The sequence below is a fragment of the Canis lupus genome, chromosome 6 (assembly GCF_003254725.2).
Source record: "Canis lupus dingo isolate Sandy chromosome 6, ASM325472v2, whole genome shotgun sequence".
NCBI classification, from domain to species: Eukaryota; Metazoa; Chordata; class Mammalia; order Carnivora; family Canidae; genus Canis; species Canis lupus.
Window position 1 is genome coordinate 49,428,861 of NC_064248.1, and position 17,405 is coordinate 49,446,265.

Here is a 17,405-nt window from a genome sequence, read left to right on the forward strand (position 1 = left end):
AACACAGTGCTGAACAATGTAGTAACAAGGGGAGCAGAAACTCAGTCTCTAGCCTCATAAACATTCACAGTCTAATGAATATTTGATGCTAACCAAGGGAGAAATATTGGCCAAGGCTTATTACAAACAAAAGAGAACAGCTACCTAGGGATGCATTCATAACAGAGCAAGGACCAATGGAATGATCTTAATTACAGGTACAGTAATTATTTCCTTTAACAAGGTAAAAAATAGTAGATAAAAGGTAAAATGTATTAAATATCTACCAATTAATATAATCAAATCTATAGAAATTTCCAAATCTGGACTGCTTACCTGATAGTCAGAGTTTTACCACTGTTATGTAAATCATGACAAGTGTGCAATCTAGCATATAAACGTTTAACGGTACTTGTAATAAACCAAAGTACGACGACCACTATGAGAGAGCAATACAAATTAAGATGAGGGTATTGACCCCAGTGAGACATTTCCTATCTCATAAAAGAAAGCTATGTGAAAGGTTGCATTCTGGAGGGCTCACTCCTGGAGAAAAACAAGCCACGGCAACTCAGAGAAAATGTTGACATGCTACACGAATCACAAATAGCCCAGGCTATCCTTGAATGGTGGTGACATATACAAATCATGCACTTCTTCAGCTTAGGACAGGAGACCACCAACTACTCAACCATTCAAAAACAAAAGGTGGTGCAAGGTGGTGTAATTAAGCTCAAAGACAACACATACACACACAAAAGAGTTAAGCATAATTTAGAAAAATGGGTTTTTAAGCAGCCTTTTGGTAAAGTTGTTTGCCATGCTTAAGAGTAAAATCTTCAAGTCATTTGGCTAGAACACCATGTTTAGTTAACCTGTGTGAACCAGCCTGATAGAGCTAAGGAAGACATTAGTGCAGCCCAGACAATATGCTCTTTAATAAAATATAGAGCCCATGCACTGCCCTAAACAAGCAAGCTCTGCCAGTGATGGCACTCAGATTAAGTAGATTATAGCATGGGGGCCATGGTGACCAAGGCATCATTCTCTTACAGGTGACTAGGCTAGCCCAGTAAGGGCCGCAGCAATCAGCGTCTCCAAAGCAATCAGTTGTCATCTCATTGCAAAAGCGATAAAATGAACAGGTCTTCCTGTCAGCAGCCATGACCTCTACATGTTTTACCTCCAACTTTCCCAGGAAAGGGATATTCTTGAAAATTTTCTTTGGCTGTACAAAACAAAATATGGTTTTTATTTTATTTATTTTTTTTTTAGCTAAAACAAAATAGGCTGAGCAGTTTTTTAAAAAAGAAAAAGGTATCTCTGTACGGTCTGTACAAACCCCATATGTTTCATTAATGAAATGGCACACTTGATCAGAGTAGAAGTCAAATTATCAAAGAAAAGTTGCTCATAAAGATTATTTGACCACGATGATAATTTAGTGGATGGCATTCGGGGATTCTCCATTAAACGAGGTCTTCTTGCCTGTGGATTTCTGAATGGGCATCGAGAAAGACTCCATGCTTGGCAAACTCTAAGTATGCTCACTCTCATGTGGATTAACAGTCTTAGAACCCCTGATGCCTCTTTAAACTACCTGAACTGTCTCCAGAATGTAACTTGCTTTTCTTCCCCCAAAAGCCCATGAACCTGAAACAGAAGATAACTTCATGAAGAAATCTCAACAGGTTTTTATAGTTAGAATTAGAGGGTGGTCCGATCATTATATCAAAAGAGTTCTTGTGTACAACCACCTGATACCATGGCAGGTGCCTGGTTAGCAGATAGGATTACTGCACTGATTCATTCAGCAACAAGGACATTCCCTGAGCCCCCACCATCTGCCAGGTACTTTCAGCACTTTAGTACAATCGTCCATTTCACCAGGCCCATGGCCCCCCCTTCTCCTTTTACCCTGAAAGGGTTGTATGGGATGTTTTGTACATTTAAAATTACACTTCTGTCAATATTCTTTTAAACCTTTTAAAAGCAGTCCTCAAGATTACTGTAATTGTCCTGTTGATTCGAAAGAGCAGTATTAAAAAAAAAAAAAATCACTGCCCTAGAAAATGCCCCTTTTTTCCAGTGATGCTCTTAGATTTTTTTTTCATGGACTGAGGTTTTAGTTTTCTCAGAGGAAAAATGAAATCAACAGTTAAAACTGTATTGACCATTTTAGGAAAAGCTAGCTCAATCATATGTTTATAAAACCTTCCTATTATTGTTTCAGTCACTGAAAGATTTGCTTATATGACTAAGTTTGAAGGCATTATTTTTTAAAATATCACTATGTTGCTAGAACGGTCTTCCCTTTTAGAAGCCTGTATATTCTAGCCGAGTGTTGCTACCATTGTCTGTGCAAAGAATCCCTTTAAGAACTCGTTAAAAAATTATGAATCTTCTTAGAGGAAAATGTAAATACATAAAATTTTATATATAATTTCATGGGTTAATGGACCTCTTAAAATACCAAATTAATAAGTTCTGGTCTAGCCTATCAATCACTGATGGTATTTTACATCAAATAATACATACAGTTTTATCAATTGTTCTCACTTCAATAAATCTTCCTTCTTTGGATTGCTTCCCTCATTATAGTAACTATTGACCAGAAATTGCAAACTACAACCTACCACTGTACAACTCTTAGTGTTTACACTTCTTTTTTAAAATTTTATTTATTTGAGAAAGCATGAAAGAGAGGAAGCACAAGCAGAGGGGAGGGGTAGAGGGTGAGGGAGAAGCAGACCCCTGCTGAACAGGGAGCCCTTGATCCCAAGACCCCAGGATCATGATCTGAGCTGAAGGCAGATGCTTAACATACTGAGCCACACAGGTGCCTCATACACTTTTTAAAATATAGTTTAAAACTTAAAAAACAGGGCTTTTTTTGTTGATGGTAGTGATGTCTGCTTTTGGTTTTTGAATCTCAGTAGATATTTGATGGGTAATTTTCCATTCTATTCAACATAATTAAAATGAAAGTCACTAGGAATAGAACCCATACCGACACACACACAAAAAAAGCAATAAATCATCACTTCAAATCATCAACTTGAAAAAATACCTTTTGATAATATAAAAATTAAAAATATAGGTTTGGAATAAAATGCATTGCAAAATATTACCTATCTATATAGGTTATCAAATAAAGGAGAAAAAAATTAGAGCTTTGTTGGAAGAAATAAAAATTGTCCAAGTAGCTAATAAGACATGCATAAAAGAGCTAGGAAACCACACAGGAGAAATATTCTAAGAAGTTGTAATCAGTTAAAATAGTGCCAAAATATTCAGAGAAGTAGAGTTTGAGGACCAAGTAAACATCATTGTATCTGGTGTTTAAGATGTCACCAGAGCAGGGCGCTTGGGTGGCTCAGTCAGTTAAGCATCTACCTCGGCTCAGGTTGTGGTCTTGGGGTCTTGGGACCGAGCCCCATGGGCTCCCTGATCAGTGGGGGGTCTGCTTCTCCCTCTCCCTCTGTCCTTCCCCCTGCCTCATGCACTCTCCCTCTCTCAAATAAATAATATATTTTAAAAAAAATGTCACCAGAGCAGTTTTACCAGGGTGAGGAAGGCAAGTGAGACAGCAAAGGATGATTTCTTAATCGGTGGATAGTGAAGATGTAAACAGTGAGGGCACAATATTCTGAAACCTCCGGAGGCAAAAAGATAAAAGAGGACCTGTAAGTCAAGGGGATCGTGATAACATTGACAGAAGTTTCTTTGTGTCTGGTGACCCTGTGCGAGGCACTGTAGACACAGAATTATATGTCATGTCTCCATCTCCTAGGTGCATATAGTCTAGTGAGAGCAAGCAATGCTAACAGGTAATTATAACTCTTTAGTAATAGAGATCTGCACAGAGAATTCTGGGAAAACAGGAGGCACCTCCAACCTTGTTGAGAAGGACATGGAGATGCCTCCTAGAAGCCGTGGTGCCTGAACAAGGTCATAAAGAACAAAGAGCGATTCAACTAAGGAAAAGGGTCATTCAACTAAGAGAGGACTACACAAGCCATTGAGTGGAGCGAATGGTGTGGTTTGGGGTAAAGTGCACAGCTGGGAGTGGCGGGGGTACCGCATTCTTCAGTAAATCAGTAAGTTAGTGCAGGAAATCATCCACTGGGAAAGATGCCAAGGGTGGGAGCTGCCAAGGCAAGCAAGACAAAAGGCATGGAAGCAAGGTGCCCCGAGGTCTTAGCAAAATGAGCAAACAAGGGGCTGCAGGTGAGAAACACCGACAGGGAGCGATAGACTGAGAAAACAGGGAGCCCGAGGGCCTGGAGATTACATGAAGGTGAGAGAGACAGAATGTGAGAGGTACCTACTGAGCAGGGCACATTCAAAGCAGGAAAGCCTGGAGTCTGGGTTTCTGGAAGAAAGGCAGCTGGGGTGGCAGTCAGTCGGTGGAGCAAAGGGGGCAGAAGAGCCTTGAGACCACTACGGGACAACAAGGTGAAGTCAGCTGCGGCAGCGCTGTGAGCCAGCACAGAGAGATCACAAACCACAGAGGCTCGGCCACCAAGGAAGGTGGCGAGGAGCACGAGTAAGTCGTGAGCCTTGAGATCGAGCTCCCACTTTACTTTGCAGCCTTGGGCAAGTCACCTGCCTCTCCTGTGCCTCCCTTCCTGCACCTACAAAATTAATTGGCTGGACTAAATGGTTATTTCAGTTCCTAAAATTATATCGGACATGATGGAAATGATAGCTAGGGGGCTGAGGGAGTGTTATTGTTATATCTTACCCAAAGTCATAAATGTTCCATTAGTAACTTTCTTAAGCATGAGGCATCAAAATGTGCAAAGCCTTTTTACATATATTCCTAATATAATCCTAACCTAACCCCTCTGTGGGAGATCCATAATCCCTATCTTATAGCCAAAGAAACAGATTCTATAAGGCTGAAGCGACTGTAGTGTTGGATTGGTAAAGTCAGTCTTTTTCTTCTAATATAGAGATTCTACATGGATGCTTCAGGATAACTCGGGACTTATTAACATTTGGGTTTTGAAAACTCATCCCTTCAGCAAGTAACAGGGTGCCCACTAGCTGCACTAAAGCTAAAAATGTCCTCATAGGCATTCATCAGATTACCTGATTGCTGAAATGAACCAAGGGACTGTTGAACTCTATTAAACTTTCATGTAATGGTGAAAGAAAAGAAAGCTTTGTAAATGAAAACAAATCGAAACAAGTCCATGTATACACTTACCTATACTATTTGGTATCAAACATGGTAGAAAAATTGCCTTATTCAAGCCATCTACTCTTAAGTAGAACACTGAGTCAGACCAAAAAATTTTATTTTCAAAACAATGATTCTTTCTCTTCAATCTTTCAAATAATATCAGATCCCAAACCTTTCATTATAATACCCAGTTCATACCAACTACATACTAACAGGACTAATCAAGAACGCCAAAAAATTCCTAGGTCCTCAAAAGGAAGAATTAAGCTTCAATTATTTATGAACTATCCTTTCCTTGTTAATTCACCCACTAACAGTCCATTTTATATTTTTATATCCAATCCTTTTTAGGATATTTGCTTCCTTGGTGAATACAAAAGTTTTGACTTTATTTTCTAAACTACTGGCAGTAACTTCTTTTCTGAAAAATGTAGATCAGTTTAGTCAAAGGAATTTACATACATCTTTTCAAGTCAGATAATACTTTACAAGTTAATTCTTTAAACAGTCGATTGCAACAGATCTTATGTTATACGATGATTGACAAAAAAAATTTCTCTCTGGTATTCATTCCACCACCATTTAGCTTTTTCAGATCAATGGCAAAAATCTGCGAATTCATAAATACACATTTTACAGTAAATTATTCACCAGAGACTGACTTTTATATGTAAGTTCAATAAAAATCAATTAAATCAAAAGATGATCACCAAGCAGCTAATATGTATAAGGCACTGTACTATGTCATACCAGTAACATTCTAACCAACAGAAATAAACGACCTGAGCATTATAATTTAGCAGTCATCTTTAACAGCATGCTGTACAGTAGCTGACTTTTCAAATGGAAACATTACATTTAAGAACCTCATTTAGAAAACTGGAAGAAAAAGATAAATATTTCATTCTATGTGATGAAATAAATTTACCAAAACCAGGAGTATACATATCACTTTTCATTATTATATATGTGTAGAGTTTAAGAGAAAAAAAAAAAACATGTAAAATCAAAAATACAGATGAATGCTAAATGTATGACCCACATTCTACTCTAACAGGTAAAGTCCTTGCTGTATCACAACTAATTCATCAATCTCACTTGGTGGTTAACTCCACAAAGATGACCCTCAAGACATTATGTCAAAATTGCAATGCTGACCAGACAAAAAAAGCTCCAGAGCTCCTGCCATGCACTGATGAGCCCCTTCATTGCCTGGTTTCAGAAAAATCATCCTGGGAAGGAATTTGATAGACTCATTAAACAATGACCTGAAAGGATTTTTGCTTTCTTTCTTAGGTCCCTATTCCAATGACTTCATTCAGCTCACATTTCAATTCATCCTGAAAAATGAAAGAGGTTAACATGTCCTTTATGGAAGACTCAGGTGGATCAATTTCAATTTCTGGGTGAACCACACATATAAATATCCAAAGATCAAGATTACCTAACTAAGTGGTGTGTGCACAGCAATCCCAGTCAGTGGTCAGATTTCAAAGTTCCAATTTTTAATACCACAATATAAACATCACCATAATACTCACTTTCAGTTTCTTGTTTAGTTTACAGCAGTATCTGTACACCATTGCCAAGTTCAGAGGTCCAAAATCTGCATAAAAACTGAGATTAAAAAAAACAAGTAGTATTTAGTAGAAATATAATTTTCAGTAACATCAATCCTCATTTTTTATTTTCATTAAAATGGCAATCAAATTTCAGTTATTATCGGGAGTAAGGATAAATATGTAATTGATTCATATCAACCAAATGAGAGAATCCCTGGGTGGCTTGGCAATTTAGCACCTGCCTTTGGCCCAAGGCATGATCCTGGAGTCCCAGGATCAAGTCCCACATCAGGCTCCCTACATGGAGCCTGCTTCTCCCTTTGCCTGTGTCTCTGCCTCTCTCTCTCTCTCCTCTGTGTCTTTCATAAATAAATAAATAAAATCTTAAAAAAATATATATCATCCAAATGACTAATGGTTTTACTCTACTGTTGATCACCAATTATTGTAAGCAGTCTTTTAACAGGGAACTATTTGGACAGTTTTGAGTACTACCCCCTTTTATCTCCCTGCCAGGACATTCAGTAAAAGGACAGAAGAGCAGGCGACAAAAGAAGCAACATGAACGTGACATGTATGTTTACTTCTTAGTTTTATTTACCACCTATTCAGTCACCAATTTTAACCATTCCACTCAAACACTGCTCTCAATTCTCAAGTATCTTCAATCTAGTGGTCTTTTTTCGGTTTTCTGCTCCTTGAACTTTCTGCCTTATATGACACACTGGCCATCTATTTCCCTTTCCCCACCTCAGACATCTCCAGGCTCCAATCTTCAGTCCACAGCTCTCTCGCACTCACTATCATGAATTTCTGATGATCCTAAGAAAGAGAGATAGATGGCTTCTACACTTGAGACCCAGCATCAGTCTTTTCATCTTCAACTACCTCTGAACCTCTTATCTACAGGCTCTTCCATCACCCGGAACTCAGAACATCTCAAACTCAACCCACCCTTCCTTCAAATCAGCTCACCAGACTCAAACATCTGCTTCTCCTAGTTACTCAGGCATGAAACCTTTCAATCGCAACAAGGCAACAAATAAATATCAATTTAAGTGTCATATGACACTTATGATACCAGAATGATACCAGAAAAGCTACTACTCTTAAGGCATCCCTTGCTTTTCCATTCCTTTTTTTTTTATTTAAATTCAATTTGCCAAGTGCTTTTCCATTCCTATGTTAGCAACAAAAGGGCAGAGCCTCTTCATCTTACATCCTTACTGTTTAAATTTTCCTTCTCCTATGCCCAGTCATCCTGTATTCCATTCCAAAAATTAATCTTCATAATATCTCACTTCTCACATATCTTCCGACCATTCAAAAATGTTTAACAGCCCCTTACTTCCTTCAGCATAATTCCTTGGCCCAGCAACCAAAGCCCTACACATTGCGCCCCTAGCTTCCAGAATGACCTTATCCCCTAAAGGTCCCTTATGGAATCTGCATTCCTACAATGTCCATTCCTTATTCCCAAATATTCCATGCATATTCTTAATCTAAGCCTCAGCTCACACTGGTCTCCTTGGCTGGAATGCCCTCCTTTTTCTATTTCTACTCCTCTTTAGCTTCCTCAAAATCCAGTTCAAATCCTACCCTACCAGTCACCCTTAGGAAACACTACCTGTATTCTCTCAAAGTTCCCAAAACTTACTATCGAGGCACTATCACATACGGTGAAGCATCTTCTTTTTAAGTATAGATCCTACTTGCCCAACTACAGAGTAAGCCTCTCACTCTGGAGCTGATCTTTTGTTTTGTTTTGTTTTTTAATATTTATTTATTCATGAGAGACCCACAGAGAGAGGCAGAGACATAGGCAGAGGAAGAAACAGGTTCCCTGCGGGGAGCTTGATGGCAGACTCAGACCCCAGGATCACGACCTGAGCCAAAAGCAGGCACTCAACCACTGAGCCACCCAGGCACGCCTCTAGGGGTGATCTTATACCTTATATGCTTAGAATAATATTCTACTCATAGGATAAAACTTCAACGAATGAAAAAAAAAAACACTTCAATGAATGAGTCCTCATTATGAATATTTTACTCATTAATGCTCAGATTCAATTTAGCGTAGAACATAAAATTACTAAATATCAGCAAGTTAAAAAAACCAAACCATCCCCAAAAGACCTTTATTTTAAGAGAGTCATTTACTTTTTTTCTGCTACCTAAATTACAGTATGATAGATATATCATTACACTACACCAAATCTTTCAGGAGCCACTTGCCCTACGTAGGAACACCAAACTTGTATATTTTATCTCCATTAAGCAAGTTGGTAATATGTTGGAATTAATATTCTAGGTAACACCAAAATTAGCTGTCTCTATATACAGGCTTCATGAAAGTAAAAACATAAAGTTGCCTAAAAGGAAACTTGCAACAATTTGAAATAAAAAGTTTGATGAAAAAGTTATTGATATATCTCTATAAAGCTCCCAGTGTGATGCTGTGTTGTAAATATAAACAAAATACCCATGAATCCAAAGTGAACTATGTTTACTATACCTAATTACTGGCTAGTCTTGGATGGTCAACAGGAATACAGTCAGAAGAATCAAAATGGAAAGAATATAAGAATAAGCACCTACCAGGATGATTAAGAGAATCCTGTTTGTCACAGAGATATCCTTGTCCTTGAGTTATTGGAAGTAACATTCTTAGCTAATATACCTTGTTTTTTCCTACTTGAACATGAATGCTGACCTCTGTAGAATGTTATAGTAAATCCAGAATTTTTAGTTACGGTTTTGTCAGCTTTTTAGATTCACTTTGAACAAATTTCAGGAAAGCACAAAGAATTCTAAGCATCTTATTCCAGTTTTGTACTAACCATCAGAAGCCAACTTCAGTTTCAAATTCAAAGCTGTGTAGTTTCTAACTCTACAGCCAGCTTAGCCATGTGTACTTTTGGAAGCAACATGGTTAACAAACACAGTTGTTTCACCAAACATCAGATAAGTAAATTGGTATACTCCAATAACACAGAACAAAGTAAATCAAATAGAGACCACATCATAAGGTTGATCTGTACTCTCCAACACAGTAGTTATTAGGCACCTGAGGCTATTAAATTTAAATTAATTGAAATTAAGTACCCTATTTCTATTGCAGCATTATTTACAATAGCTAAGACATGGGAGCCATCCCAGTGTACACACATAGGTGAATGACTAAAGAAGGCGTGGAGTATTTGTACATACACACACACACAGTGGATTACTCAGCCATAAGAAAGGATGAGATCAGGTCATTTGTGACAACATGGATGGACCTGGGGGGTATAACGGAAAGTAGAGTAAGTCAGCCTGAGAAAGACAAATACCATATGATTTCACTCATTTGTGGAATCTAAAATAACAAATGAATAAACAAATAAAAAGCAGAACCAGATCTATAAATACAAAAACCAAACTGCTGGTTGTCAGAGGGGAGACAAGTGAGGGAGAGACAAAATGGGTGAAGAAGAGTAGGAGATACAGGCTTCCAGTTATGGAATGAATAAGTCATGGGGATATAAGATACAGCATAGGGAATATGGTCACTAGTATTGTAAAAGTGTTGTTTGGTGACAGACAGTAGCAAGTTTGTGGTGAATGTAGCATCATAATGCATAGCGACACTTAATCACTATATTATACACCTAAAACTAATGTAACATTGTGTCAACTATATTCAAACTAAAAAAAAATTAATCAACTAATATTAAAGTTAAATAAATTAAAAATTCAGTTCTCCCATCATATTAATTAGCCCATTTCAAGCACTCAAAAGCTATATGTAGCTAATGGCTACTGATTTGGACAATGAAAATATAGAACATTTTCATCATTGAAGAAAATGTTCTGCACTGATAGAAAACACTGATCAAGATGAAAAGACAGGATGTGCAAAAATAACTATAAAACACTACAGAAATTGACCAGTAACCTGAGTGAGGTACAGATTAAATGCTTGAGGGCAATTGATGTCCTTCCCCTTCAGAGGCCCACATAGTTCCCAATAGTGAAATTAGGCTTTGGGAATTCCTATCCACTTTTGTTCAAGAGGGTCGTATTTCCAAAAAAAGACAATTTGAAACCTAGAGCAGGGGAAGATAGAAAAATAGAAGAGGATCCTGTCTCCACTCTCCTCTACTGTCTCTCAAACAAACAGGTTGCTGTAAGAGCATTAGACAGCTACAATAAAGAAGGCATACCTCTATCTTGGCCACAGCACCAGCTTAAGGGTCAATAAAAAGCAACCTGAACCCAGAGTTTCCCACCTCACAAAATCTTGAAGCTCAATGCACCAGCTTTCATATTTCACAAAAGGAGGGATGAACTTTAAGTCATACTAAGAAATGAAATCAAAACCTTTGCACAGGGGCACCTGGGTGGCTCAGTGGTTGAGCGTCTGCCTTTGGCTCAGGTCATGATCCCCGGGTCCTGGGATTGAGTCTTGCATCAGTTTCCCCATGGGGAGGCTGCTTCTCCCTCTGCCTATGTCTCTGACTCTTTGTGTGAATAAATACCTCATGAATAAATAAAATCTTTAAAACAAACAAAGAAAGAAACAAATCTTTGCACAGCCAAGAGCAATTTAGAACGGGTCTTCAAAATCAGAATTGTCACAGGCAAATACAAAACCAACAAACTCTATCTTAAAGCCATTTTATATATTGTTTCCTCATAATGTTCACATTTCTAAGAACATATATGTATTTATAATAATGTAGTTTTATATTTTTATATTGTTTTCTAACTAGTTAAATCCATTCTGAAAATGTCAAGATTACTGGGCAAAAAATGGTCCTAGTTGCTCACAGTATTCTGGGTTATCTCCAACTCTGATATAATAATAAAATGCCACGAGTAAAGAAGACACCTACCAACAACAGGGTTTTTTTTCCTTAGGCTTTTATTTAAATTCCAGTTAGTTAACATACAGTGTAATATTAGTTTGAGGTATGCAATATAGTGATTCAACACTTCCATACAACACCCACAGCTCATCACAAGTGCCTTCCTTAATCCCCATCACCTATTTCACCCATGCCCCCTGGACCCTGACCTACCTCCCCTCTGGTAACCATCAGTTTGTTCTCTATAGTTAAGAGTCTGTTTCTTGTTTTGCCTTTCTCTCTTTTTTCCCTTTGCTCACTTGTTTTGTTTCTTAAATTCTACATATGAGTGAAATTATATGGTATTTGTCTTTCTCTGATTGACTCATTTCACTTAGCTTTATACTCTCTAGCTCCATCCATGCCATTGCAAATGGTATGATTTCATTCTTTTTTATTGCTGAGTAATATTCCACTTTTGTATTTTGGCAATAAATACTTAGCAACAATATGCTTCTTTATAAGAATCCACCCTCATCAGAGATGGAGGAAAATGGAAACACATTTATAAGCCAGACCATTACTAGAGAGAAATATTAAAATACAAAAATCACCTGGGTGGCTCAGTTGGTTAAGCACCTGCCTTCAGCTCAGGTCATGCTCTCAGGATCCTGAGATTGAGCCCTGCATCAGACTCCCTGCTCAGCTAGGAGTCTGCTTCTCCCTCTTCCTCGGCTCCTCCCCCCCTGCCTATGCACTCGCTCTCTCCCAAATAAATAAATAAAATCTTTTTAAAATATATTTTAAAAAAATATAAAAAACCAACTGGTATCAGTTGAAATAAGTCAAGTGTGCTAGAAAGTATAAAATATGTACTTGGGCAACTTGCAACCGAGGCAGGAGAATGAAAGAGTTGGACTCCGGTTAAAAGAGATAAAATGGAAGTCATCAACCCGGGGACAGTGAAAGAGGAGGAGAAATGGCAGAGATAAACCCTGCAGAGACACAAGAAAGAAACCTGAGGGCTGAGTGTGTTCCTAAGCCTGAAGTTAATGACACCAGATAAAGTCTTTTCCATTCTGGCAATTCCCAGGAAGAGCCCTCCAGAGTCACAGCCAAGCAACGGTCACCAACTTTTCTTGGTGGGGGGGGAGGGGTAATCTGGGCTCATTTGGGCATGGAAAACCATGGATATATTATTTGATATTTCAGAGTACCTTTAGCTTTCCCTCCAAATGAATAATGAATGAATGAACAAACAAATGTATCTCTCATCTCTTTGTAAACTCCCCCTTACAGGTTGGCAAATTATGGGTCACTAACCAGAATGAAATTCATGAATTATTCAGTAAAAATCAGTTAATCTGTCTTTTATTCAGGAAGTATAATTAATCAGCTAAAATCAAACTCTTTCTTGTTTTGAAAGGAAAGAAGTTAAAAGAAATGGAGTCTGCAAGTGGGGAGAGGAGAGAAAGGAGAGTCATCTCCTTCCAGGGAGGACAAAAAAATGGGAGCCCAAAGATCAGAGCAAACATTTACCAGGGTCATCCACTACCCACAGGGTCACCCACTACCCACAGGGTCACCTAATACCCACAGTGCTGGTCCGACAGATTTGAAGTGAAATATAAATTGGGCCTAGAAGCCTTTTTGTTATATCCAAGACGTCTAATTCTTCTCATAAGATTTATGAAGTTTATGACATATTATTTTATGTTTGGTTTTGAAACAAACTTTTTTTTTTAAACAAACTCTAATTTAAGTGAATTCATTCTCAGAGAAATCGTTGCCTAAAGCACTAGGGTACCTTATTCTACATATCAGAAGTTTCATCTAAAAATATTCAACTCCTCAGCAAAAAGAGAAGCTATATTCCAAGCAGTACTCATTCATTCAACAAAATTTATGACCACCTACTCGGGGCAAAGCACTGTAAGTTAGTATATTTAATCAGAGTGCTGACAATACAAAAAAAATTTTTTTATTTATTTGGGAGAAAGGCGAAAAGGGAAGAAGAGGGAGAGAATCTTGAGCAGACTCTGCACTATACACAGAGCCCGACACAGGGCTCGATCTCACAACCCTGAGATCATGACCTGAGCTGAAACCAAGAATGGGATGCTAACTGAGCCACCCAGTCACCTCTAAAAAAATATTTTTAACTGCTTTATAAATACGATGGAAAAATTCTGTAAGATTATCATAAGGCATACCAACTCTTCAATTTTTTACCAGCACCACTGACATTTTTTGTCTATTCATTCACTCACTCAAATATTTACGGAAAGGCTGCTGACTGCTCTTCCCTACTCAAAAGGAGCTTACCACCTAATGAGAAGACAAGTAAACATTATCACAATGTGATAATGCTGAGTAGCAAATACCCTCCAAAGCATAGTGAGATTATATATATGTGTGTGCAAACATAGAATTTTTATGAAATTAATCAGTGCAGCCCTCTGGGCTCCATACACCACTTAATATTTTCCCTATCACTGGAGTATTATCCACACCACTCCAGTCAGATGATAAAGTTCTTGTACGTGGCTGAAACTCATAATTATCAAATTTCAAAAAGGCTTCAATTGCTCAGGAAACACTAATCAAAGATCAAAGTACAGTATGAAGCCCCTACAGCTCAAGGCTTATGCTCCAGCCTTTGTGGCACAACAAACCACAGTCACATTGATGTTGACTTCCAGGAAAGAGAGATAACACATCAAAGAAGCATCCCAGCTCCATGTCAGTCACATACAGTCTGATGGAAAACTAAAGACCACTGGAAAGCAAGGGGTTCTAGTCCCAACTTGATCACTCTGTCCCTGGGCCAGCACCTTAACCTCTCTGGGCCTCCATATCCTCATCTATCAGATGAAGCTGCTGAATTAAGGTTCTAGAGTTCTTTCCTGATATTATATCAAATATCGCATTTCTAGCCATTATTTACACTTTAGACTGTTATATATAATATATACTATGCGTATACATACACATGTATACTTAATAGAGTCTAAAAAGTCTAGGACTCTAGTTATCTAGAAAAGTCTAGGACTCTAGTTATCTAGTTATCTAGAAAAGTCTAGGACTTTTTATCTAGTTATCTAGAAAAGTCTAGGACTCTAGTTATCTAGTTATGGACAAACCCATTCAATAGTTCCCATGTTTCCAAGGGCAACTGGCCCTGTTTGATGCATTCTGCTCTCTCAACGTTTCGAGTCTGGGTATGAAGGCATTTCCCTCAGATCTCCTCCAGGAAGGGAAAGAACCTCACACCATTCTCCCTGAATTCACTATGCTTTCTGCATAGCTGGAGAACAAACTCACAGACCAAAAAGTGGCTTCATAAGGCAGGAAGCTTGATCTCATTACCATCTACTTACCTGCATGAAGTCTGACGTTGGTTGAGATCACAAAGGAAGGAGAAAACCCCAATATCAACTTTGACTCCTGGTCTTTGGGACATTATTCTACGTTTTTAGGGAAGTCCAAGTACACAATACCAGAAGTATGAGGAAGCTTTCTCCACTTAGTATGTTTTTAACCTGGGGCAAATAGCAAGGTTCTGCTGCTGCTGTAAAATGGGTTAGTGTTGCCACTTTACCTTAAAGCAAAACAACAGACTAGATGATATCAAGGAACCTTTCAGCATCACAGTCTGACATTCTATGACTTCTCTCTTTGGAGCAAGTCAATTAATAAAAACCCCCTTTGAGACTCACAGTAATGAAAACAATAGGAGATTTCTTCAGGAATGCACTGGTAAGATTAAAATTCACTCCCACAGAAACATTCTCAAGCAGTATAAGTTAACCCCTTTATTCAATGGCAGATATTGAAAACAAGAGGACTATGCAGACAGTAGACTCATGGCTTTGATAGAAAACAGAATGATGACTGATGCCCTGTACATAAAAGACTAACCCTCCTCACATTTCCTTGGAAAGGAAAATAATGACTCTAAAACCCAGTGATGATCATATTACCTCTCTAAGCTCCTGGAATTAAAAGCAAAACCCTCATACTTGTGAGGGCCAGCTCCTACCCATATCTCTTTGGGGCTTCATTTCCCTGTTTTGTTTTGTTTTTTTTAAGATTTTATTTATTCATGAGAGACGGGGGGGGGGGGGGTACAGAAACACAGGCAGGGGGAGAAGCAGGCTCCATGCAGGGAACCTGACATGGGACTCGATCCCAGGTCTCCAGGATCAGGCCCTGGGCTGAAGGCGGCACTAAACCGCTGAGCCACCCGGGCTGCCCCATTTCCCTGTTTTTAATACTAGGAAGCTCCAGCCAAGCTATTCCTTTTAGTTCCTGCCTCAGTTCCTTAGTACATCACCCTCCCAGGCCTAGTTAACTCCTATCTACCCTTTAGATCTCAGCTGTAGTCACACTTCCTCAGGGACTTCTTCCCGGATCCCTCTCCAATGCTGGCCTCTGCCTTCACCCCACTTCACACATACCCCCCACACTCCCAACCCCACCCCTACAGGCCAGGCTCCATTATTATGTGTTTTTAGTAGATCTTTCCTTCTGAGTACTTACAAATAATCCTATGTTTGAATATTTGATTAATAACTTCCCTTCTGCCCACCAGACTATATAAGTTCCATGAACATAGGGTTGGGTTCAAATGTGCTCACTGTAATAGCCCTAGTACCTGGCACAGAGAAGACTGCGTAATGAGTGAAGATTAAGATATGGTTGGTTCATCCGGAAAAATATTGCCTGTTTCCATTTAATCCTTCTAAACTATATACCAGATTAATGTGGGAGAAATACCAGATATCACATTTTATTAGCTTTGGGCACATAATTAGACAAAATTCACAAAATGACCTAAGAAGTAAAGGCAGTAAAGGGGATAGAAAATAGCAGGATTAACCCACCTCTGTATTGCAAGGAAAGGTCTAGAGGGCAGCCTCATCAGCCACCCTTTAGCCTGACCGGTTTGCTCCCAGAAGTAACCCCTACTCTAAAAAGACTCATCCAGACTATACATCACCCCAAATCTTTTTGTCCTAGGAGCCCCTTCAGTTCTGAGAGTTTTGCCACATTAAAATCATCCTAAGCCTTTAATTTTGGGTTTTGTAGAGCTGCAGGCAATCTGTTGCAGGGCTTATAAAACAAAGCACAATGTCTGACCCTAGTGAGGGTCAATCAGAACAGGGGGTGCCTGGGTGGCTCAGTCTGTTAAGCGTCTGCCTTCAGCTCAAGTCCTGATCTCAGGGTCCTGGGATCAAGCCTCACATCAAGCCCCACATCGAGCCCCACATCCAGTTCCCTGCTCAGCGGGGAGTCTGCTTCTCCCTCTTCCTGCCACTCTCCCTGCTTATACTCTCTGGCTCGCTCTGTCAAATAAATAAAATCTTAAAAAAAAAGAAGAAAATAAAAGAAAAGAAAAGAAAGAAAAGAAAAGAAAAGAAAAGAAAAGAAAAGAAAAGAAAAGAAAAGAACTATTTTACAAGCCCACCACTCACAGCTTCCTAAAAAAGACCTTTTTATCTCACATTTAGAAAAAAAAAATGTTTTTTTAAGATTTCAGATTAATTCAGCTGCAGAGAATCAATAATTGATACTAGGACTAATGTAAATGCTGTATTAATACTGTACCCTCTTAAAAGAAAAATATGTATAAAATAAGAAATTAGTTATTTGGGGTGCCTGGGTGGCACTCAATTAAACAATTGAGCTCAATTAAACATCTGATTCTTGATTTTGGCTCAGGTCATGATCTCAGGATTGTGAGACCAAGCCCCATGCATAGAGCCTGCTTAAGATGCTCTCATTCCCTCTCCCTCTGCCCCTAACCCTCTCTCTCCCTCTGAAAGAAATAAGAGAATGAAA

The 17,405-nt window shown here is 38.7% G+C and overlaps 1 protein-coding gene across 11 annotated transcripts in view; it reads right to left on the reverse strand.

The window, feature by feature from the left end:
- The window catches only part of CDC14A (cell division cycle 14A), a 292,712-nt gene that overhangs the window by 256,788 nt on the left and 18,519 nt on the right, over positions 1 to 17,405 (reverse strand). For all 11 annotated transcript variants that reach the window (XR_007411413.1, XR_007411414.1, XR_007411415.1 and 8 more), the window contains one exon: positions 6,712 to 6,787. Coding sequence is in view for 8 of the 11 variants with exons in the window: in XM_025417493.3 (XP_025273278.3) it covers positions 6,712 to 6,787 (76 nt within the window). In the remaining 3 variants the exon portion in view is untranslated. The remainder of the gene's footprint in view (positions 1 to 6,711; positions 6,788 to 17,405) is intronic.